This window comes from Carettochelys insculpta, chromosome 20 (assembly GCF_033958435.1).
Source record: "Carettochelys insculpta isolate YL-2023 chromosome 20, ASM3395843v1, whole genome shotgun sequence".
NCBI classification, from domain to species: Eukaryota; Metazoa; Chordata; order Testudines; family Carettochelyidae; genus Carettochelys; species Carettochelys insculpta.
The window spans coordinates 4,204,821-4,230,253 of NC_134156.1; the positions used below are offsets into that span (position 1 = coordinate 4,204,821).

Sequence of the window (25,433 nt, forward strand, 5' to 3'; positions counted from 1 at the left end):
TTTATTATGGTGCTTTTTTTCAAACAGCCGGGAAATTGTTCAGGCTAATTCTTGGAGCTCCTAAAATCAGAGTCTGTGGACTCCAGGGAAACCTCTTATATTCTGCAGCAGGTAATTGCCCTGCATCAAAGCAGTATGTGCTACTCAGATGGCAGGCAGAGGACAGGAACCCGGCTCTGCAAGGGATTCTGGCAACCTGTGCAATAAGCAACCCCAAAAATGGCAGCTCAAAAAGTGAATCCTGCTGCTCAGAGCAAACAGCCCGAGTTCAGCCCCCTCTGAAGCACAGGCTCCAGGGTTTGGTGAGTGTCAGGGATGAACCAAGATCAGTCTGTCTGTGAGACATGTGCAGCCAGCACCAGGTCAGGAAGGTATCTTTACTTTGCAGCACACGTGGGAGGAGAGGTAGCCAGAGTTATGGTCTATCAGCGAGTGGCCACAGACAGACAACAGCCTCCCTGTGGTGCTTCAACAGCTCCCACACTACAGCTTGATGAGTCTCTGAGGAACCATATAAAGCCTCACACCCTTTACTGCTCACTCTTGTATTGGGATATGATGCAGAAGAACTGAACTAAGCATAGTAACAGAGAGGGAGCCGTGCTAGTCCATATACTATCAAAACAAAAAGCAGTCAAGTAGCACTTTAAAGACTAGCAAAATAATTTATTAGGTGAGCTTTCGTGGGACAGACCCACTTCTTCAGACCATAGCCAGACCAGAACATTTATATTATTGAGTGTGTTCTGGTCTGGCTGTGGTCTGAAAAAGTGGGTCTGTCCCACGAAAGCTCACCTAATAAATTATTTTGCTCGTCTTTAAAGTGCTACTTGACTGCTTTTTGCTTTGAACTAAGCATGTGCAAGAGAGAGACACATACACACAAAACTAAGCTGTAAGAATGTTAAGGTTGCAAAGTTAAGCACTCAGAAGTTAGGAAATACCAGAATTAAGCTCAAACTGTGCAACCTTAATCACAGACTCGTAGGACTGGAAGGAACATCAAAAAGTCATTGAGGCCCATCTCATGGCAGGACCAAGCACCATAAAGACCATCCCTGTCAGGCGTTGGTGTAACCTGCTCATCAAAATCTCCAGCGATGGATATGCTGCCCATTGTGAGTGTACATTTTGTTATGTGACCAAAGTTAAAAAAAAAAAAAGTTTAAAAAATAGAGAAATCGGATTTTTTTTTCTTCCACCAAAAAGAAACTTTGAAAATCAGGCTCGAGTCCCACCTCTACTTCTGACCTGATCTGTGACCTTGGGCATACCAGTTCATTTCTCTGAGCCTGTTCCACCTTCACCTTATCCTGCCTGTTTAAGTTCTTTGGCTCAGGCACTGATTTTTACTATGTGTTCATACAGCCCTTAGTCCCCTAGGGCCCTGATTTTGACTGGAACCTTTAAGGACTAGCCCTGTAAGTAGTAACTGTGAAGTATGTGCAGTCCCCTTTGAATTTTACCTTTCTGGTATACTCAACAACAGGCATAGCAGAGATACAAAATCCCTCTTCTTGGGCAGCTGTAGGGATCAGGACGTTGGCCTCCTAGCTCCTGATGCATTTGAATCCTACCAGTCCCTCAGTATAACCACACGCTTTGCCATGTGTTATTGCTGCCCTGTACCTCTTCACCACTGATATGTCAGCAGATTTGCATGAGTTACAAATGAGGTGAAAATGGAGCTGAAGCCTCTTTCACTGGATCACTGCAGCCCTCTGCTGATTAGGTGAGAGGTGGGAAAAGCTATCAGCAAAGCCAGGGGAATGTAAATGTTTGCAGGTCTAGGTCAGGGGATCATTATTTACTGCTCAATCAAATGCCCTAAGTTTTGACAGAAGCCTCATTTCACTCAAGAGTGTCACTTGGGTTCTTGTCAATGAGGTAATTGCAGAAGGGAGGGCGGCCCTTTAAATATCCCGCACATGCCAAACAATGATGCTACTATGAACCCAGCTCATTAATTACAGATTGCTGGGTGACACGAGGTGTTGGGTGCTATGAACCAGAAAGAAAAAAGTGGCCATGCTCTGAGCTCCTGCCTTGCATACACACACCCTTTGCAGGGCAGGGCTGCCCACTCTCTGCTAGTATCATTCATGATGGGGCCAGGTACACAGAGATCCGCTTTGCCTTCTGATGAAAATCTAGGCAAGAGTAAGAGAGACATCTACTGGCAGAGCTGGGCAAGTTCTCTCTGATGCTCAGCTTCTGGAGCTTCTCATGCATCTGAAGCAGGTCTTTGCCCACAAAAGCTTATACTCCAAAATATGTGTTAACTTGAAGGTGCCACAGGACTTCTTGTTGCTTCTGACGATAAGGACTTAACTCAACAACCCCTCTGATAGCTTCTGGAGCGACAGGTTAATCTGATCTCTGAGGGGCTCGTGAACCACACGTTTACCTTCCCTATCAGCCAAACACAACTTTGGTGTCACCTGGAGCAATCCTTTTGGCTTTGCCAATCTTCCATCTACATATGGATTATTCTGCGGTTTGATCCCTTTGCCCTCCTTGCTTAACGAGGAGCCAAGAAAAGCTTAAAGTTTGGACGCAGAGCAATAGACAGACCCATTTTCATGAGAAGGAGGAGGAGAGGAAGTTTAGTCTAACCAACCCACAGCACTGGGCCCCTCCTTCCTTCACAGCCGTGCAGAGCAGTGGAGCTCTGGGCCCCTTTGCAACACCAAGCCCCAAGGCATGAAGTTCTAGGTTCAGCAACATCTGCAACACCCCAGGGTCGCAGGTGATGCTGCCCTCCCGCCCCCGCCTTGAAGTGGTTTGGTTCAAGGGCTCTCAGCAGCCTTGCTGCACACATTGTCCCAGACCCCTGCCCAGCGTCCACTTCAGCCCCCACAATAGCATCACTGGCTGGGCTGCAGCTGTACCAGGGATTTATTTGCTCCTTACTAACAACCTGGGATGGCTTCCAGTTTGTGGTATCAACACCTGTTGCTAAGTAACATCTGGTTGCATATTATAGGTGGACATGGGCAGTGGGTGAAGGTCAGGCTTGGGGAAGCAAGTCCCAGCCCCACCCCTTCCATGCCCACCAGAACCCATCCTCCATTGTGGCCACCAGCCCTGGTTCTCCCCACCAACACACACACAGTGTGCTGGGCAGCCAGGCACACAGTTGCTGCCCTTCCCAGCTTCCCGAGTGCTGGGCAGCCCTAGCTTCCCCTTTCCAGGTCCCATGACCCTGACCCTGGGAGCAGTCAGGCAGCCACACAGTCCTGGCCCCAGCACAGGCTCCAGGTCTGGCCCTGGGAGCAGCTGGACAGCTTCTCTGCAGCCCCAGCTTTCCCAGTTGGCTGGAGCACTGGTTGGCCAGCAGCCACACTGCAGCCAGACAGAGTGTGGTGGGCAGGACGGGGTCTTTCTGAGAAGCCGATGCCTTTCCTTGCCTATATCACCCACCACCAACGTAGGTAGAGTCCAATTTATATTCAGGCTCATCTTGGCTTACAGTTACTGAGTTCCCTAGGAGTCTGGTTTGCAGTGTGATCTCATGTAATCTGTAACGCTCTGAATCCATCTTGGGTCTGTTACCGTGATGACCCTCTCTCTACATGTATTTTTCTCTTCCTTCAGCTCTTTTCCTTGCATCCACTCTCCTAACCACCAACATAGCAAACCAAAAGCCTCAAGTTATGTGCAGATGTTTGTTCCTTATCCCATGTGTCATTCCTTAAAAAATATTCCAGCCAGCTCACCATTGTATTGGCAGGACAGTGAGGCCAGCTAATGAGTAAAACTGGAGCTAGTTGGACATAATTAAAAGTAATATAAATGATGAGTTTTCCATCCCAGAGGCTGATAAATCTAGTCTCATCAGTTAAGTGAGGAAGAAGCATCATAGCATCATGAACTCTTATGAAACTGCCATGATCGTGTGTTCTTGTAAATATCTCAGGCTACAAAGAAAGAGGAGAGAAGAAAGTCACAGAAGAGAATCCCTTCTGAAGAGAAGTGGGGGGTGTCTGAAATTTCTGCAATGCATCAACAGCTCTTTAAAGTGGTACCAGATGTGCCCATTGGGTTACATGTGAAAGAGGCCGCACCCTTCATTGGTAGAAAGCTCACACGAATCATGCCAAGATTTTGGTTCAAAATGTTGACTTTTGAACATCAATTTGCCACTCTCTTGCGAATGACACAACTTGGCTATCTGCTGTCAGCACAGCTGCAGCCAAGCCAATATCACCAGGCCAGAATTCACTTAATGATTATTAATTACTACAGGGCACACTTTGTGAACTCAGGTGCAATGCCCCCAGCCTCCACAGATTAAAGCAACTGTGTTACTTGAATTTGGGCTGGTCTCTATTTAACCCCTCTGATTGGTCAGTTTCAGTCTCCAGATTGGGTTTACCTAGAATGGTCACAAAAAAGTAGCCGTCCTGTAGCACCTGAAAGACTAACAGATTTATTTATTAGGTTATGAGCTTTTGTGGGTAAGACCCACTTCTTCAGAAAGCTCATTACCTGATAAATAAATGGATTAGTCTTTAAGGTGCTACAGGACGGCATGTTTTTTGTGAAGCTGCAGACTAACACGGCTCCTCCTCTGAAACTATAGAACAGCCAGTTTGTGGAAATCTGAGGCCATCGGGCTCTCTCTCTTCACAACAGTGAGCAGCCTTCAAAGAACCTCCCAGGACTTCAGCCCATGGCTGTTCCGGTTAACAAGCACATGAGCTACATCTACACAAGAGAGTTTTGTCGACAAAACTCACGGGGCACCCACACTACAAATGCGTTCTGTTGACAGCAAGTTGACAGAACACAGCACTTTTGTTGACAGCCTTCTGCCTCTGAGCTTCCAGGGGCACTAATCCAAAATACTATGTCTATACATCGGAATTATTTCTGAATAAACTATTCCGTGTTTAAATGTGGGAACGGTGTTATGTGTGACTCAAAAATGGAGAATTTTTTTCCCAAAAGCTTGTCAACTTTGTTAAACTATGGTACTTTTTATTGAAGAGATGGAAAGCATTAGTGTCATGGTTCTCCAGAAATCTTGATTGTCTCTTCAATGTTTTCTACTGAAAATAAAAATCTACCATGAAATTGTGATGAGCTAGTTTCAAACAATGCAATGTAAAAACATTCCAATTGTTGACTTTTTTGGCAAAATGCAGGTTTTCTCTCTCTTCTTCTTCTTCTCTTAAAAAAATATGATCTAAACCTAACTACAGACCCATTTCTCCTGGCACTCACAGGCTACAGTTACAAAACTGGTAGAACGTCCACACACAAAATTCATTTTGTCAATAGTTTGTCAACCAAACTCAGCACTTTCGCTGGCAGCATTCTGCCTCTCAGCCATGAGGCAAAACGCTTCTGTCAACAGATTCTGTTGACAAAAGAGCCACGTGGATGCTCTGGTGGGAGCCTTCTCCAGACAGACAGGGCATCCAGAACAATGAGCAGCCCTGTCTCCTGTGCTTCCAGGTGCCTGTTTTATTGAGAGAGCAGCGGGTCAGTCTGGCTGCTCTGTCGACAGAGCCCAACGCTCTTCCAATCAGCTTTTGTGTGTGGCCGCACTCTGTCAACAGAAGTTTTGTCAGGAAATCTCTTCCGACAGTAACATCTGTTGATGGATTGCTGTAGCGTAACCGCAGCCATCATGTTGTGTGTGCCTATCGGTACCTAGGTCTAAAAAGGCAGAACTGTCTATTTATTTCTGCAGACAGCTTTCATAGCTGCAGTACAGGACCCACCTGTCTGACCTCAAGGTCCCTGAATCTCTTTTAGTGAAGCCTGCCTATGCCCCTGTGCTGTTCAGGGTTCACTCAATGCTTAAGTGCTTTAAAGGGAGCTGCTTTAGTCTACGCCTAGGTCCAGCTGGCTTTGCGTAATAGTAAGACCCTCAGAGCCCCACTTTGATGCTGTGTGAGTGCTGGGAAGCTCATCTCTTTAAGTCACAGACTTCCCTCCAACCCCCAGTACCACAGCCCCTGACAGGGATTTGTGCCATACATGACTCCCTGAATTCTCAGGTGCTGCAGACCTTGTCTAGGCTACATACCCTGTGTCTGTCTACCTGCACATATTGCATTGCCTAAGCATAACTGCAGCAGTGCATTCTGGGGAAAAGTGGGCAGCTATCCCACAGTGCTTGAGAAGGGGAGCATGCACGGGAAGTAAGCAGTGCACTCTGGGACATCCTAATGTACAGAGAGCATACAGGAATGCATCCCAGTCAAACCAGCACCCGGACGTGGTTTGGTGCCCCCTGGGTGCATCAAAAAAGGGTGTTTGGAAGCTGAACACTGGGCATCTTGAGCAGGCATAGCCGGTTCCTACACTGCCTTTCCCCTACGATAGGGATTACACTGGCTGCAGGGCAGCGCGCCCACAGGTGTGGTCATTTCCGTCTGGCACGGGTTCAAATTGCAGAAGGGCTAAGCAAAGAAGGAACGAGCTGTAACCATGCCCCAGTGCCCTCTCCTTTGCCCTGCTGAGCAGATCTCAGTGCAGGAGAAGATCAGGCCCAGGCTCGCTGAAGCTGGGGGAAGGAGAGGCAAAAGCGGGAAGCAGCCTCAGGACTCGGCATTTCAAAGGGGCCCAGATCACTGGCCACCACGACTGCTACGTTGACAGGGGTAGCAGCCAGAGCTCCATGCCCTTTGTTGCAACTGAGATAAGCCAGGAGCAACTCCAGTGATACCAGCACTGTTACATTTGTGACAATCAGCATAAGGGAAACACCTGGCATTTGAATTTACACGCAGCTGGTTAGCCAGTACCACGGGATACGTCACAGCCATCTTGGCTGTTGGAAGAAGCAGCTTCAGACTAGGACACTGACCACAGGACTTTTACCTTAGCAATGGGGCAAGGGAGAAGATGGATTTTAAGCCAGCTCGTCCATAACCGGCCCAGCACCGCTGGAGTCAGCAGGGTTGCGGTGCCAGGTAGGGATCTGCCTGCTAGGTTTTGTAACCATCTGCAACCTCTCTTGCGAAAACCCCTCTGATTTGACTGGCCGCCTTGGCCATTCAGAAAATCTCAACCTGCCATGCAAGAGGCTTGAGCTGTATGCAGGAGCCATGTGTATGAAGTGACAACAGCCCTGCACTCGGCTTCCATCCTCGCCTCAGCCGGGTTTTCAAGCTCATTAGTTTTCTCATTTTTCCCTTCAGTCGCTTCCTTCCTCTCCCAGTCACGCAGTGTCAGGTGAACAGACCAGCAGTGACGGGAACTCAAGCCTTCTATTTATCATCTGCCAGGACGAGAGCAGGGCTGACAAAGCGCTCGGTGCGTCGGTGCCCCTCGGCCCTCACCCTGCGGGATCAGCATCCCTAGGGACAAGGCATGATTGAGTCTCTGGGCTACCACCAGGCCTGGCCTGGGCAAGCGGAAGGAAATCAAGCCAAATTAGGTATTGTGCTTTTCCGATGAGGCCAACAGCCTTAGGGGCACAAATGAAACTGTCAGACTGTGTCCACATTAAGGGAGAGAAAGCGGGAGTCAAGGATCAAGACATAACAGCACAAGAGCTTAATGTAATATTCATTGGCCGAAGGAGTCACCTCTCCTCTGTCTTCGCATGAACCATGAAAATGAAGGGACCTCTTCTCCCCCACACCCCACCCAGCCCCACCCACCAGGTACCTTGCAATTTGTTGTAGGATGAAGTATCTTATAACCCGCTTTTGGTGGGCCGGGGCACAAGAAATCTCCCTTTACCAGTGTGACCGGGCCCTCCCCATGCCTCATGAAAATATGCTTATCAGTACGAATAGGCTAACTCAAAACAGCTTTAGGCACAATAATTCTGGTGAGGTATCAGTGGAAAGTGCATAATCTGCTGAACATCTGCTTTCTGTTTGTGTGTATGTATCATTCCAGAGGATCTGGCTCAGCAGGACAGGGTGGTGGGACACCTCAGAGGGCAGGTGGTGTTTTCAGCTCAGCAGGTGACAGTCTCCAGGGGAATCTCTGTGACCAAACCCATCACAATTTAGCATTTGCATGTGCAGGCTGCTATTTCACAGCTGTGTAAAAACTCTTTCCACTAGGAAGTGCAAGAAACAGGCTTCATAATACCTGGTTTTCAGTGCAATCTGAGTAAGCTTCAGAGCGCATGAATCCTTCTGCTTGTGAAACTGATACATCATCAGGGGGAGGGAGGAAATGGTGTTACTACTTATCATGGCATAAACCTGCAATAATGCCAACTGTCTCCCTCACCTGCCTTATCTCTTTAATCCCACTAAGGCAGGGGTGCTCAGCCTTTGTCTGAGTTTCCTCATCCCCACAACAAACATACTGAAAACTCCACGGCCCACCTGTGCTCAACAATTCTTTTTCTGCATGGAAATGTCAAGGCCAGTGCTAATGGGTAGCAAGCAGACAACTGCCTGGGGTCATACACCACAGGGGGGCCTGCAAAGCTAAGTTGCTCAGGCTCCAGGTGAAGAGCCCTGGGCCTTGGGCTTAGTGAAATGAGGGTGTGTCTTGTAAGAGGGCTTTGTCTGTAGCTCCCCTTTGCTGGAGCTCCCCTTCACAGCTAGGCAAGGGAGAGCAGCTCTCACATGTCCCCACCAATGGGCCACCCCAACTCCTAACTCAGTGATGCAGCCCAGGCACATTTAGGCCAGGTCTACACTAGACCAAAAAGTCCATCTAAGAATCGACATATCCTAGACTGATTTTTCCACACAGAGGGAGCTGGTGGGAGAAACTGTCCCATCGACCTCCCTCACTCCTTGCGACAATGAGGAGTGCCAGGGCCGAACATAGAGCCCTGATGGCTCGATATAGCATGTGCCCACTGGGCACACTAACTTGAACCCCAGAAAATAGGCTGTCAGAGTCCACTCTGGTAAGTGTAGACATACTCCAAGTCTCACCTCTTCTAGGATAACAGAGCCCAACAAATAATTCCTTGTCACATCTCCAGCTCCTGGCACTGGGCCCAGTACATGGGAAACGCCTCTCTCCAGGCCCCAAACCAGGCTTACCTCCCTACAACAGGAGGATTACACCACTCTTGCAGTAGCAGCCCTGCCCCCAAACCCGCCACGCTGGGGTGCAGTCCAGGCACTCTAGGAAAAGCAGTCAAGGCTTGCGTCATCGGACCCTTGGTGCACTCTCTCAGGACGCCTTCCTACCCATAGCTTTTCTTCAGGTCTTTATTGCCAGCCCCTTCCTGGGCTCTTTGCAGCAAATAAAAGCCAGCAAAGTCTTCTCTCCATAGGCCTGATTCCTGCTGCTGGGTCAGGGTCACACACAGGGCCTTGCCTCACACCTGTGAATTCTAGGAGTATTCCCTCTTTTGGCTTCTTCCTGGTCCTGCAGGCCTCCCAGTTCCCCACAGTACTCTGTCCTCTCTACAGCCAGGAGTGGGGCTGGAGAGTTCTTCCCTTATGCCCTGTAGCCCCTTGTACTCTGGTTCCAGAAATCCCTAAGGCTTCCCTGCCTCTAGCATCCAGCTGGCTCACATCAACCTACCTCCAGACACCCAGCTATGTATCCTGACTTAGATCTCACTAACTGCAGCCGCAGGCCTCTTTCTGCCATTAGCCCCAGAGAAAACACCCAGCCACCCCCCTGCTAAGCTGCCTTCCTGGACTCTTTCCCCTTAAGCTGAGCTCCTTCCTTCCTTGCAAACAGGAGGGTTTGAGAGGGGCATTCTCCAGGTGAAGGAGGAGCAATTCACAGGACCTTGGGGTAAATGAGTGTGTTTGGGGGTTACTTGAGACTGTGCACTGGGCTTGTGTTGTCTGTTTGCAGATCCATATGATGCGTTGTTTGTTTGAAAGACTGTGTGCTGAGACTGGCCCTGAGGATTTGAAAACTAGACCCCTCCGCTCTGCAGTTGAGCTGTAGCCAGGGAGCAGGGCTACCAAGCAGGAAGGCCAGAGCTTATAAAGCCTGCTAGTAAGTGACCAGCTGATTGCAAACAGGAGGGAGGTTTTTGAGAGGGGCGCTCTCCAGGTGAAGGAGGAGCAATTCACAGGACCTTGGGGGTAAGTGGCTGTCTGAAGTGGGTGTGTTTGTGTTTGGGGGTTACTTGAGACCATGCACGGGGCTTGTGTTGTCTGTTTGTGTGTTTGCAGATCCATGTTCTGAGCTTGTTGGTTGGTTTGTTTGTTTGAAACACTGCCCTGTGCTGAGGCTGGCAGTTAGGATTTGAAATCAAGAACCTTCTGCTCAGTGGTTGAGTTGTAGCTGGGGGCGGGGCTACCAATCAGGAAGGCCAGAGCTTATAAAGCCTGCTAGTAAGCAAACAGGGTGATTGCAAACAGGAGGGAGGTTTGAGAGGGGAGTTGAGAGGGAGCCAGTTACTTCTGACATTCTTTAAAACTCTTTTACTAAACTATACCCCTAACCACCACATTTAAATAACCCCATATGTAATCTGATTGTCCATAGAAAATGCAGGCAGAAGTCCAGCAGCAGAGTGGGGGCTATCCTGTTTACTGCATCCAGTGTAGCATGCATGATTACCTGCTGCATGGCCTGGTGGCAAATGTGTGCATTTAGAGCAAGGAGCTTCTGGCCCTCAGAGACGGAGTGTGGGCTGTGGAGGCCAGGGTGGCTGAACTGCAGGAGCTGAGGGAGGCAGAGAGGTACACTGATGAGGTTTTCTGGGACACTATAGAATTGTCCCACTCCAGTCAGACAGCTTCTGTGCTGTTAAGGAGGACGAAAGGCTGGGGAAGGAGAGCAGTCAATGGAAGCAGAGGGAAACCACCCCATAGTTGGGTCCCTCCTTCCAGATGATGTTGTGGTATCCTCTTACACTGAGGATGCCTCTCCAGGGGAGGGAACTCCAGTCAGTAGGAAAAGGCACATATTAGTAATGGGAGTTTCAATCATTAGAAATGTAGATAGCTGGGTTTGCAATGACCAGGAAAATCGTATGGTGACTTGCCTGCTTTGTGCAAAGGTTTTGGATCTCTCGAGGCATCTAGATAGACTTATGTGTAGTGCTGGGGAGTAGCCAGTGGTCGTGGTACATGTAGGTACCAGTGACATAGGGAAGGGTAGGAGAGACTTCCTGGGGGCTAAATGTAGGTTGCTAGGAAAGAGACTGAAATCCAGGACCTCACTGCTGGCATTTTCAGAAATGCTTCTAGTTCCACATGCAGGGCCAAGTAAGCAGGCAGAAATTCAGAGTCTCAAAACATGGGTGAGACGATGGTGTAGGGAGGAGGGGGTTAAATTTATTAGAAATGGGGGAAGCTTTTGGGGTAGGGAGAGCTTATACAGAAGGATGGACTCCACCTAAACCAAAGTGGAACCAGACTGATGGCACTTACAGGTCAAACCAGTATAGAAATGTGCACTGCAGAGCTGCCTCGCTGTACAATGGTGGGCTAGCATACTTGTCCCATTTTACACATCAGTTAGCAGAGGCACAAAGATGCAGTTGCACAGGGTCTCCGGTCAACTCAGGAACAGAAGTTCGCCAGGCCAGGCCAGCATTCTCCCTAAGCTGCTTAAGTGCCAGCCGCTGTGGTATGAGCATCTCACCCTCTTTGGGGTGTTTATCTTCGCAACACCCAACAGGTAGGACACTGAGACACAGAGCAACTTGCCTGACATCACACAAGGAGATTGTGTTGGTTCAGGGAGGAGAACACTGGTCCCCCTACCCCCATGATAGCTCTCCAGTTGCTGGAGCAGCCTGCCTAACCACTGACTCATTCTGCCTCCTGTGAGAGCAGGTGTAACAGAATGAAACTGAGCAAAAGACGTGTTGGTTGAATATTATGAATACTTTTGATATGGTGAGATGTTGACTTATTAGTGCCTGATCCACCTCTGACATAGCCTGTGCACCAGCCTAGCCCCACTCCAGATCTCCAATTGGCATAAATCACCCAGGCTAACTTCCCTAGAGTTACACCCGGCTTACACCATCATAACTAATTGCAGAATCAGGTCTATCGCAGCTGGGGTAGTTTCTCAAAGGAACCGTTAGAATACCCATCACGTTTAAGTAAGGCAGAAGCCTACAGAACAAAGCATTCAGGAATAAATAGCAGGGAACAAGCTATATTGGGAGATAAACTACATGACCTAAAAGGTCTTTTCCAGGCATAGAAAGCTGAGAACAGCTTTGTTCATGGACCCTCAGCCAATCCTGCCACCATGGACGCTGAGCATGTGTTGGAAGGAGCAGCTTCTTCTGGGGAAGCCCAAGAGGCTGGAGTCTTCTCCTCAGCATCCCCTGCTTTGATTATCTGGATGGAGTTTTCTTTCTTCGAAAGCCAGAACGCAGGGTAGACTGGCTCAGCAAATTCGCACTCAAACTTGTGTATCAGAGTCATGGTGTCTGGGGTGATGCCATAGAAGGACAAGGTGCCCTTGGGGTAGTCCAGATAGACCCCTATCTGACTGAATGGGTCTGTTTTCAGTGGTGTCTCCACATCACTGTGCCATGCAGAGAAGCTCTTGCCATTCCACTGGATGCTCCAGGAAAAGTTATTCCCCGAGATGCAGCTGTTGCTTTCTGACCCCTTCCGGTCAATGCTTTTGTACGTCATCCCAATGTAAATGCCAGCTCCACTTATTTCAACCTCAAAGTAGTAGCGGCCCATATACAAGCTCGTGTCTGACAGCACCTGGCGCCAGTGCTCAAATCTTTCAGGGTGGTCTGGGTAGGAGTGTTCCCAGGGAGCGGTGTTGGTTACTTTGTGGTTGTCCTCCAAGAGCCTGAGATATCGGTGGGCTGTGACTGGGTCAAACATTAACGGGCATGTGTCTAAATGAAAAAAGAAAATGGTTACTGGCATGGCTAACATGGCTTTTCCAAGGGATACTCTTTCTGCTGCTTAACTAACCCAAGATATGAGCTATGGGTCCTACTCCAGTACTGTATACACTCCATTACCGGTGCATCACAGCACAGCTGGAGTCCTTTGGATAGCCCAGGCGATTTTCATAAGATAGCTAAGATGTGGATAATCAAAGATAAACTACAGAACCAGGTCACTTTCTAGACACCTCTGCCAAACACCCATTCCCCACTCCTCCAGGGCCTCACCTACTTTAGAGCCATTACTTCCAATACTCACACTTCGTAAAGTCTTGCCTCATCTCTGGATCCGGAGCCGACATGTGGTACCTGGATGGTACGATTGCAGACACCATCGTTTTGATCCCACAATCCTCTTCAACAAGAAAAAGACAGTGAGTGCACAGCTTGCTGTCTGAGAATAAAACTAGTGAGCCCTTTTGAGGTGAGCTAGCTAGAGCAGAGGAGTGGCACACATGCTGTCTGCCACTTCTGTCAGACCAGGGGACAGGAGATAAGAATGGCCAGACCGGGGCAGAGAAATGGTCCTTCTGGCCCCATGTCCTGCCTTCCAGCAGTGGCTGGTGCCAGATGCGTTAGAGGGGGTGAACAGAACAGAGGAATCAGCAATTGATCCGTCCCCTGTTATGCAGTCCCCAGTCTCAGGTTTTCAGAGATTAAGGGACACCCAGAGGATGGGGTTGCATCCCTGCCTATTTTAGCCAGTCACCATTGATGGACCTACCCTCCATGAACATATCTAATTATTTTTTGAATTAACATAAGAACATAAGAATGGCCATACTGGGTCAGACCAAAGGTCCATCCAGCCCAGTATCCCGTCTGCCGACAGTGGCCAATGCCAGGTGCCCCAGAGAAGGAGAACAGAAGACAATGATCAAGTGATTTATCTCCTGCCATCCATCTCCTGCCCTTGTACTGAAGGCTAGGGCACCATACTTTACCCCTGGCTAATAGCCATTTATGGACCTAACCTGCAAAATTTTATCGAGCTCTTTTTTAAACCCTAATAGAGTCCTGGCCTTCACAGCCTCCTCTGGCAAGGAGTTCCACAGGCTGACTGTGCGCTGTGTGAAGACAAATTTCCTTTTATTAGTTTTGAACCTACTACCCATCAATTTCATTTGGTGTCCCCTAGTTCTTGTATTATGGGAAAAGGTAAATAATTTTTCTATATTCACTTTCTCCACACCATTCATGATTTTATATACCTCTATCATATCGCCCCTCAATCGCCTCTTTTCCAGACTGAAAAGTCCCAGTCTCTCTAGCCTCTCCCCATATGGGACCCGTTCCAAACCCCTAATCATCTTAGTCGCCCTTTTCTGAACCTTTTCTAATGCCAATATATCTTTTTTTGAGGTGAGGAGACCATATCTGCACGCAGTACTCAAGATGTGGGCGTACCATAGTTTTATATAGGGGAAGTACGATATCGTTTGTCTTATTATCTATCCCTTTTTTAATAATTCCTAACATCCTATTTGCTTTATTAACTGCCGCTGCACACTGCGTGGATGTCTTCAGAGAACTATCCACTATAACTCCTAGAGTTCAGTCTTGTTTTGACCTTCAACAAGTTTTACAGTTTGATGGAGGCAAAATTTGCAGATGATACAAAACTGCTGAAGACGGTTAAGTCATGAGACCCTAAATCCAAAGCAGCCCATGAAGTGCTCCTAAAGGATCTCACAAAACTAGGTGACTGGTCAACAAAATGACAGATATGAACTTCAATGTGGATAAATGCAAAATAATTCAAACTGGAAAACACAGTCCCAGCTATATGTATAAACTGATGGGGGCAAGTTGAACTGTTGACACTCGAGAGAGATCTTAGAGTCAGTATGGATAACTTTCTGAAAACTCAATTTGCAGCAGCAGTCAAAAATCCTCACAGAACGTTGAGAATCATTAAGAAGGGGATAGAGAATAAGACAGAGACTATCTTATTGCCTCTCTATAAATCCATGATACAACCATATCTTGAATATTGTGTGTGGAAATGGTCACCTCATCTCAAAAAAAAAAAACACTTGGTATTGGAAAAAGTTCAGAAGAGGGCAGCAAAAATTATTAGGGATTAGGAACTGGCATTTTATGATGACAGATGAGGAAAGCCTGGGACTTTTCAGTTTGGAAAAGAGAGGATAAAGGAGGGGGATATGATAGAAGTTTATAAAATTATGACTGGTGGGGAAAAAGTTAATAAAGAAGAATTATTTACTCCTTCAACCCACAAAAGCTCATTACCTAATAAATACATTTGTCAGTCTTTAAGGTGCTACAGGATTGTTTGTTATTTGTTTCAAGACACTCAGCAGCACAGCAGATAAGCCAGGATTGGTGCTATGATGCTGGACAGCTGGCAAGAGGGAGCACTAGTTCCCTAGCAGCACATGACCTTTGTTTTACTGGAGAAAACAGGAGTGACTACATATAAACAAGTGCGATTGATTAGTGCCAGCTGATAATGCTAATGCATGGGTGGGTGAGGAATTCAGCTGGCTTGTGTCAGACTCATGTTGCCTATCAGATTTCTACTGTGCACTTTAAAAATATCCAGGCCTTTTCACACAGTAAACCATTAACTGCTGATTGGACATGCTGCTTATGTGAAAGAGAGTCTGAACAAAGTTAAAATGAAGTGGGAGCAGGGAATGGAACACTCTGCTCGCTCTTTTCTAATCACAGTGTTGTGCTTGCATAGAAACATCCCTGCCAACACACTCATCCCCTAATCCGCCCATTTGTCTCTCATGCTTGGCCATCTAGTAAAATCGCAATCTCTACATCACAATCTGTTAACAGTGTGTGATGATCTCATTGCAGATAGGAATTATTATCTGCCGTGCTCTATTCCCAAGTCTGCTCATTCCTGGGAGCCTGAGAAGCATGCATTCTATCAGAGCCTGACTTTTGCCATCTGGTTTGCACACATGCTGAGCTCTGCAAATGCACATTTAAACAGTAACAGAGAGGGAGCTGTGCTAGTCTATATACTATCAAAACAAAAAAGCAGTCAAGTAGCACTTTAAAGACTAACAGCATAATTTATTAGGTGAGCTTTCATGGGACAGACCCACTTCTTCAGACCATAGCCATTTAAACAGCTGCAAGGCAGAGGGTGAGACTCACCTTCCTTTGCAAACTCCTGGAGCTTTTCCTTATAAGAGCTTTGCACAAGCTCTAGCAAGTGATCTGTTGACTCCACAATGACCTTTCTGATCCCCGACAGTTTATCTTTCAGTCCAATGTAAACACTGGGAAGTGCATCGTCCCCTGTGTGCTTCTTGAATTCACAATATTCCTGCCAAAAAAAAAATCTATTTTTGTTCATTTCCTCGTATATTTGGCTGACTTCACACCAGATCCATCTCACCAAGAAGTTACGGGCAAAATCCCAATTGACTTTAGTGGGAGCAGCCTCTGACCTCTAACCTTTTCCATTCCCTTGCCGCCTTGAAATACCTCGATGCAGCTGATAGAGGAACCTTTTCTATGGAAGATCTTTAAGATCAGGCTAAACATAAGGTTCCTCAGACAAACTCTGCCCCACTTGGACATTCACTTACTCCCACAGAACTAGATCAGAGTAAGGGAATGTCGAAGTGGAGCGCTAATTTCCAAGCTGCCCCCATCTTCACTGTCAATCTGCAATTCGAAGTCTCTTTGCACGGCTGCCATTATGCTAATGAGGCACTGAATATGCACGTTGATGCCTCATTGCCTCATTAGCCTGCTTCAAATTGCCTCGTTACCATGCCACCTCCGACAGGAGAATGGTAGTGTAGCAGCAGCCCAAGTATCCCCATACTGACGGCATTAGAAAAATAAGAGTCTGGTCGTAAAATAATGAAGGAAGCAACACACCCAGCATTTATAATGAAACGGCAAGACTGCTGGCTGTAGGCTAATAATGCTTCTCAGCCAGTTCCAGGGAGAATGAAAAGACGTCTTAGAAACTTCTAGAAATAGATAAAAGCCACTAGGGCAAAGTTCTATTTCTTCACCCAGGAGCTTTGCCCACTTTTGGCTCAAAAAATGGGGCCATTAGAGATTTGAAGAAACTTTTTCCTTCTTTAAAAACAAAGGTGAAAAAAATCTTTCCCCCTCTCACCTCACAGATTTCAAATTACTTTAGAACTGGGAGCTGCTTTTGACATTCCCTGTCCTACATTCCACAACCCAGGGGAGTCCAGTCAGTTCTGAATTTCTGAATTTGAATCTCCACTTCCGATTACAGAAGATGCAGGCTGGGTCTAATGTCCTTAGGAAGCCTGGCACCATTTTTCAGTCACAGAATGGTGTACTGCCATCTGATCTCACTTCACACTTGCCCTAAATGCTTCAAACCAGAAACTAATCTCCAGGCAGACCGTCCCCCAGGCCTTTGTAATGGAAGGGCCTTGTCCATCATGATACCTTAAGGAACAGGATGTCACTGGTGTGGCTGGCCATCTTCTCCAGTCTGAGTTTATTCTCTTCCATGGCAGCACATTTGTGTTCCAGATGGGTCTTTATCCCATTGGCTTGATTCACCGCCACACGCTCCTTCTCTTCTAGAAATGCCAGGACCTCTGACTGAGCCATCCTGACGGCCTCTAGCAGCTCCCCAAACTGCCTGGTCACCAGGCTCTTCACTCCGGAGACAGAACTCTACAGGAACAAAAGCCACCTCTGCCTTCTCTTTCTGCATGCTCTTGCTGCCATCAGCATTGCAGTGTTGCCACTGCGCCTTACCAGCAAATAATGCATCAAGACGTGCAAACAACATTTTCTAATCACTGTGGATATTCCTCCACACCACAAAGCCAATGGCAGCCACAGCTAAACAGTGGATCCAAACCAAGGAACTGGAACCCACAGCAGATCAATGCATGGTCAAACACCCCAGATTCTGAAAGACCCCACCACACTCCCCCATATTCCAAAAGGAGGCCACACATTTATTTACAAGGAGCTTCCCAAACCATTTCCAGCAGATTCTGGTCTTATGCCCCAGCATGCTTCTGAACACCCTGGAAGGAATTTAGTGCTGTTGGATGCTGCCTGACTGAGGGTCTGAGCCAGGGAAATGCCAGTGTGTGACAGAAGGGTTAAGTGAGTTCAACTTGTGGAACTGCTGGATACTGTTAAAAGGACTTGTGCCACCAAATTATCTCACAGAAGCCATCAAATGGCCATAAGGAGACAATGGTTTTTCCCCAGATTTGAAACAGCCACCTAGCAATGAAGAGCTTTGCGTCTCATTAGCCATTGCCCTGAGGGTTTGTTCTGGAAGGACCATGAATTGCCATGCAGAAAAACAGCATCAGCACCATGCTATCCAGGAAGCAGCTGTGGAGGTTGTACCATGGAGTGAAATCTGTGGAAATACATAAAATGGTACTGGCTCAGCACCCTTTCAAGAGGGCAAACATGAATATGATTCATCACCTTTTCCAATTGTTTAAACATAACGCTGCTCTTTGGCAGCCCAATGCCCTGTGGTGATGTGACTCACCGAAGATGCCTCACAGAGACGGATGGATGATATCATCAAACAATGGTTCTGGGTTGATTCTCCACAACAGAAGCCCACACAAAGATGATCCTGCCCTGGAATCGCTAAATCTTTTGGCATTTGGAAGCATTCCCTCTTGAGATAAACAAAAATCTCTCCCACCATTCAAAACAAGCCCGGAATTCAGTGGAGTGTTTCAGCTTTTGATATGGGTGCATTTTAATTGTCACGTGGCCTCTGGGTGTTGCCATTCTGTGCAGGCAAGGACCCCACTAAGTCTTTTTGTAGTCACTTTTCAGGATAAATGCACAGCAAGGCTGAGGGTGAGTTTGAACCGTGCAGTTGTCTAATTAATTCGGGATTCGGCATCCCTGTGTAACTAACGGGTGAATGTTTGTTACAGGTCCCTTTCTGTGCACAATCCCCAGAGGAAATTAACTGGTTACAGCCCCATGTAGGGACTCTTAGCTCAGCTGTGATGGCTCATGCTTTTAGCTCTGAGTTCAATCTTCAGTGTCAGCCAACATGGCAGCTATCGTAACAGCTTAGCCCCCATCTCCGATCTGTATGAAACTCACCGTCAGCTTTGCCTGTGTTAAACTGCTGGGGGGGAGGACTTGGAGGAAATCAGAGGGGTAGTTCTCATGAAACAATATCGATAGCTCCATAAAGGCACACGGTCGCTAGTAGGATTGTGCACTGCCATAGAATACTGTGTAGAGACTTCACAGGACGGATACAAAGCCCTGGAATGAAATCCTGGCCCCTCTGAAGTCAGTAGAAGTGCTGCTGTTGCTTTCAAGGAGGTCGGAATTTTCCCTCCTGGTCTGTGCCTGGGCAAGTTCACAATCTAACTTCTGACATGAAACACCAAGTGCAGGGCAGCCATCAACAGGGAAGTCTTTGGGCAGGGCCAGTCATGGGCTTTGATAATACAGTACAGTCCTGAAGCTGTGCAATAGGTGAGGGGGCATTGTCATGGCTCAGCTCAGCGGAGTTGTTTCATGTACTAAGTGGGCTCAGTGCTCAATAGTATAAATCTCTCTGTCTGAGGTACTTACCTGCCCGCCATTACTGTCATGTCTGAGCACCACACAGTTTTCAATATATTGATCCTCACAACACCCCTGAGAGGCAAGGCAGTGCTATTCCCCTGTCGCACAGGTTGGAACCACAGCCGCAGGGAGACTAAGGGCAAGGTTACACTGAGGTTCCTATTTCAGGATACATTTGTATCCCAAAATAGAAATCCTTTGGCCAAACACTGTGCAAGGCTATTTTGAGTGCGGTATTTCATTCCCACTACCCTTCATTGGCTAGCAGGAAGTTCGAAATAGGCATTTATTTCCAACTTCGGCGCCGTGTAGCCTGCGCTGAGCTAGAAATAAGTTACCTTGACATGCCTTATGCAATTTGCTCAATGCACGTTGTGTAAGTTATTCCGAGATGGAGCTACAGTGTAGCCCTAGCCTGAATGACTTGCCCCGGGTCATGCAGGAAATCCGTGGCAGAGTCAGCAATTGATCTCTCTCCTCCGACCCCGTGCCAAGTCTTGAGTTAGCTTCCTACACATCCTTCCTTGATAAATCAGGCCAGTCCCAACTTGCCCCATTGTTACTGTCTTGCTTCATGTTGGCATCCCAAAAGAGGGTTTTTAATGGAGAGTGAGTAGTGGCTTGGGACCACAGAGGGAAGAGCATGCCATACATCAGTGGCAGCATGGGACAGGCATGGAGATGTCTGTGCATGACAGGAACATGGAGGCTACCTGCACTTCACACATACAGGAGTGTAAGACCTTTATCCAGGCTCCCTTTAAAGATCATACTCCCATTTTCGTGCCATTATTTTTGGTTAACTTAAACCTGAGGAGGAGAAATTACCCAACTCCTGTCCTTACCACTATAGACTGTGTATTATTCTTCAACTTGACAATTGCATTTTCAGCAGACTTCAGTTTCCAATTGTACTCCTCTTGGGTCTGCAGAAGTTCACTCTATGAAGGGATGAAGCAAGTGTTAGCAATCCACTGTCACGATGATCAGCCAGGAGAGGGCTTGTGAACCTCTCCACCTAGTTTCTGGGTACCCAAAGCAGCGCTACTGAAGACCATGCTGTTTCCCATGAAAAAGAAGAGCCCACGAACTCAAAACACCTGACACTTTTTATTAGATTTATCTGAGCTGGGGAATAGGTCATTTTTTCCAGCAACAGACAAAATTGGGACTTGGGACTGAGTCAGAAATCTTGGAACATTTCTATAACCAAATGCGAAGCTAAGCTTTTCTAGGTTCTGAAAGACGTTGCCCTCTCCCTTCTGGGTTCTAACTCTTCTCTCACTTATATTGGTTTTCACACCTGTTTTCACACCTTCTGTGCCATTATTCCTGATTTACAAGTGAGCAAAGAACCAAGACCCTTGGTTTCACACCTGGACTTGAGCTAGAATGCTAAAACTCTCCCAGAAAAGGTTATTCTCGTGAATTTTCTGGTCTAATTTTGAAGACATCACAAATTCACAGAAGGAGCCAAATGTTTGGTTGATCCAGACCAATTCTAAACTCCATATCTTCTGAGTTTGGATGTCTAATGGCCTGTGGAACTCCCTGCCACATGATAATGTAGACTAAAGCTTAAATACATTTAAAAGAAAGTTAGACATCTATAAATAAGACCATGCGTGGTTATCTGAGATTACTCAGAACCCAGCAGTTCCAACTGCTAGGTGCTGGACACTTTTGAAAATCTGACCTCTTCACTTAAGCATATAGATGGGATTTGAGCCTCCTTGGGAGCCTGACCCTACAGGTCTACAGCAGTATTGACCATTCATCAAAGAGTACCAGGAGTGACTCAGAATTGGTTTCCCAATAAAATAAGCAATAGGAATTATTCAACAGTGCCTCCTAGTCTTTCGTCCTTTGTGCATCTGCCATCCCCAAGCAGCAAAAGAGAAATATATTCCACAGCACATTCCAGGCCACACGTTTTATCTTTTTTTGTTGTTGCTGCTGCTGCAAACAGCCCAAGCATAACCCAGACATCTACTGTCCCATGTGGTGGCACCTAGAGCACTTACACAGAAAAAGACTGAGTCTCCTCTAGAGCCTTAGCTGAAAGGCAACCAGCGTTTAGCTCCTACTGTAAAGGCTCCTGCACTAAGCTCCTGAGGTCCGGGGTTTGAGCCCACATGTGGGCGGTAACACAAGCGTCCACAGGAGGAACGGTATCATGTGTGTGAATGCTATTGAGACCTGGAAGGTGTTAAATGATGAAATAGTGGGGAAGGAGTGTGCTAAGTGCAAGATAATCAGAAAAGAGAGAAAACTCACGCTGGCTCTGAACTCTGCAAAGCCAGTGGTGGAACCGTGGAGCAGGAGAAGGGGGTTGGGATTGGGGATGATAATGTGAAGCCTTCAACTGCAAGAATAGACCCTGGCTGTCAGATCCCATGCGGGCATGTCAGAACAGGAAAGGTTACTTCATAGATGCTGCAAGGACAACTGGAAACTGTCTCCACCCGTCGGCTAAGGCTGTGATTCACAGCAGCTGCCTGGACATATGCTTTACTCACAGGTGTGTGCAAAGAGGGAGCGGAGAGAGGCTCCTCAGGGGGAGAAGCAAACAGGAGCAGGGATTTCTTTACTCACGAGTCCCCCCTTTCCTCAGGCAAGCGGTCCCATTTTGTGTTAGTAAGGACGGCACCTACAAGTAGCGTCTGCAGGATCATGTCCCCTCCCCCCAATTAACCACCTAAATGTGTCATATGGAAAATTTGTCAACAGCAGCTCGGTGACTTTGGACCCCAGGTCCCAGTTTCAAAGGTGACTAATGGCCAGGATTCGAAAGATGTCCATGCACCCAAACAGCCAGGTATGTGCTTAGTGGACCCCAGGCACCCAGGCACCTGACCCGATTTCCACACAAATCCCCGCAAGGCGCCGTACCTTTTAAAACCGCCCCAAAGTCACTTTTGCAAATGGGACTCGGATGCCTGGGTCCCGCAGGTTGTTAAGCAATTTTATCCACAGTACTAACACGAAAGGGCCTGTTGGATTCTCACATACCATCCGGATGCCAGGTGGCCTGGGCAACGCCCGCTCTAGGGCACAGCTAGAATGTCCTGTATCAAGCACACAGCACTGAGAGACAAGATCGGCTCATTTCAAACCCAGAAACCTTCAGCCCATCCACAGGTTCTAAACAAATCAGCAGCATTTTTCACACAGCTTTGCGTGCAGGTAGGACAAACGCTACCCAGAGTGGAGCCTGTTCCCCTGTGTCCCTCCAACCCGCCTGGAGTGGGAAGGGAAGGGAACTGCAAAGGGCACAGATTTGAGTCTCACTCTGTGCAGGAGGCAGCATCAGTGCTGTCACCCCATGCACATGTGTACTCGTAAAACCAGAGTCTTTTGCACTTATGTACTGTGCTATGGTGCACAGTAAGGGCAAATCCTAGAGACTTTATTCAGCCCTTACTAAGTCAGGGTGCCCACCTCACCCCCTCAGTGGGTCTTGCTCCTTTGTGCCTCCATTGGGCCCAGTTCTGAGCTCACAATTGGAACAGCAGCTATTTAATACCTCCTCAGCACAAGGGGAAATGGTGACACAAGGCCTCAGGCCCTGGACTTTCGGGCCCATTGATGTTAGAGGGGTTACTCCTGCTTTACACCAAACGTGAGCAGTGATTTTGGAAGGGTAGAACCAGAAGATTTGGCCCACAGACATGGAAAACAAAACCCTCTTTGAGACTAGTACAAGTAACTCATTGACGAAACCAAAAGCTCTACATGTGGCCACAGACCAGGCAAGACCCAGGACTCCTCTCTTCAATTAGGCTTCAATTAGGTGTAAACCACTGATGTCACCAGTGTAAGACCAGTATATACCATCTGTGAGTGAGGATGCCCTTGGCCCCACCCTGTCCCTATGGCCCGTGGCAACCTGGCTCACGCAGTACCTCAGTGAAGACCAATAAATACCAGACAGTGACTCACCTCATTGTCCCTCCTGGCAGCCTCACAGGTAAGCAAGTTGTGCCCCTGGTGCTCTTCGGCCAGGCACTCCTCGCAGACACACACCAGGTCGGTCTGGCAGAACCACCCCAAGTGGCCCTTGTGAGCCTCGCAGGTCTGCAGATCAATGTCCTTTGCAGGGTCCATCAGTTTGTGGCTCCTCAGCTTGCTGTTCTCCAGGTGAGGCCGGAGGTGGTCCTCACAGTAATTCACCATACAGGTCAGGCAGGACTTCACTGCTGGGGCCTTCTGATCCATACAGAAGTCACAAAGGATCACTTGTCCATCTCCCAGACCGTTCTTCTGCTCCAGAGAGCTGGGCTGGCCTATTGTCTTCTCGGAGCCATTTACAATCAAATCACCCTGCCCGTCAGATCCTGGGCTAGTGGCTTCAGGCCTTTCATGGCCATTCGTCTCTTCACCCTCTGTTCTCTCACCTGAGAAATCACTGCCCTCACCAACCTGGAACCCCTTTTCCTTCGGAACAGGGGTACCAAGCACCAGTTCCTGGGAGTCACGGCCAGCCATTTCCAAGTTCCTCTGCCTTCCAAGGTGTGCACTCAGTAACTGCACAGAGCAGGAAGAATGAAAGAAAGTGACACACCTAACTCACCCAAGTGCCTGAAGCGGTTAACGCTTTCCAGCCCCTTTCAGGAAGTGGAACTGCAATCAGAGCCAAGCAGCAAACAGGTATGTGAGCTCTAAATAAGTGCTGCTTCATACAGCTGTCCCTCTTGTCACTTTCGCTCTGTTTGAACCCTACCTCCTGTCTGCAGAACTACGTGGATAAAGTTTAGTTTCTCCCACCCAAAAGTAAAATTTCAAATATTCCTCAGGAATCCACAAAGTTTCAGCTGAAAACAGCTGAAAATAAACCCAGAAAAAATTGGTTTGCATTTTCAACCAAAAAAAATCACAAATTTTCAAAGAAAAGGAATCCCTTTCTGCCGCAATGTTCATTTTACCACATACCCAGATTTCCAAAGCAAAAAAAAGTTTTGATGGAAAATGTTTGTCCCTGTACCCTAACAAAACGTAGAGCTCTTAATATAAGAGAGCCAGATCTTGGTGTCTTTCCATGGCAAACCTCTCCTTGAGTAGGCCATATTGGGATGCCTGGATGAGTTTTTTTATTCAAATGGCATTACTGAGTAAGCAAGCACTGACTAACATCTGAGTGAGACAGCCAAGAATCGTCCCGCTAACTGTGTTTAGTATTTGTAGGTAGCATTTTTCATCTTGCAACCACTTCACCATGAAAGGCCAAGTGGTCAGGCAGCGATTATTTATATCCACACACTGTTTGGGATCTTTCTGCACAAAATATGAGCTCATTTTCTTTTCGACTTTTAGCCGCCCGTCGCTCCTGGGTAGCACAGCTGATACAGTTTAAGTCCCAGTTTTATTGTGTGAGCACCAAAGGAATACGGTGCAGGAATAGGCTGCACTAAAGATTTTAGAGCTCTTTTTCAAAAGATATAATGTGGTATGCAAGTGCTAACATAGAATATGATGCCTCTAGTAGTTCTCTCTAAATTTTTTCCATCCCTGTGCAGAATAAATTTTGTTATATGCACTGAGACGTGTGGATGAGCACCACCAATAGAAACACAGGCCGTCAGCTGTGGGAACTGTGCTAGTCAGCTGGATGGTACTGGAGTCTCTCCTGGGTGGCCACCCAAGTGCTCAGCTTCCAGGGACCATGGCTTGTACCTGTTCTTTCTCATTTTGAAATTACACATAGGGATCATTCATCTACCCTGAATGTGCAGCCACCTCTTGGGTGAAGCACGTAAGCTGTTCAGCAGCACCCTACCCCACTATACTGCAGGCTACAGCCAGAAGAATATTGAATCCTATGAAAACTTTGACCTGTGTGGCACCAGCGGCAATGGAATCCTTGGCCCTGTTGGCTCCTCTCAGAAGTCTCAGAGGAAGAGCTGTCCCACCATAGGACAAGGACAACCCCCAACCCTGTGCTTTGGTATCCCCCAGAGGCTGCCCTAGACCTCCTCCAGCAAAGTGGGATGGCAGCTTACTTGGGGTGGGGTGTGGGCAGTGGGAACAGGGATTAACTCCCCTTGACCTCTCTACGTGGCACCAGTGGCAGCCTGCTCCACTCCAC

At 47.6% G+C, this 25,433-nt stretch overlaps 1 protein-coding gene across 1 annotated transcript; it reads right to left on the reverse strand.

Annotated features, from left to right (window-relative positions):
• Positions 1-11,184: 11,184 nt before the first annotated feature.
• On the reverse strand, positions 11,185-23,740 carry TRIM16 (tripartite motif containing 16). Its single transcript, XM_075014580.1, has 6 exons — positions 23,291-23,740; positions 20,194-20,289; positions 17,213-17,446; positions 15,926-16,097; positions 13,047-13,142; positions 11,185-12,733 (listed from the first exon to the last, which is right to left on the reverse strand). The coding sequence occupies exons 1-6, from the start codon at positions 23,564-23,566 to the stop codon at positions 12,093-12,095; spliced, it is 1,515 nt and encodes a 504-aa protein (XP_074870681.1). The 5' UTR covers positions 23,567-23,740; the 3' UTR covers positions 11,185-12,092.
• Positions 23,741-25,433: the final 1,693 nt, after the last annotated feature.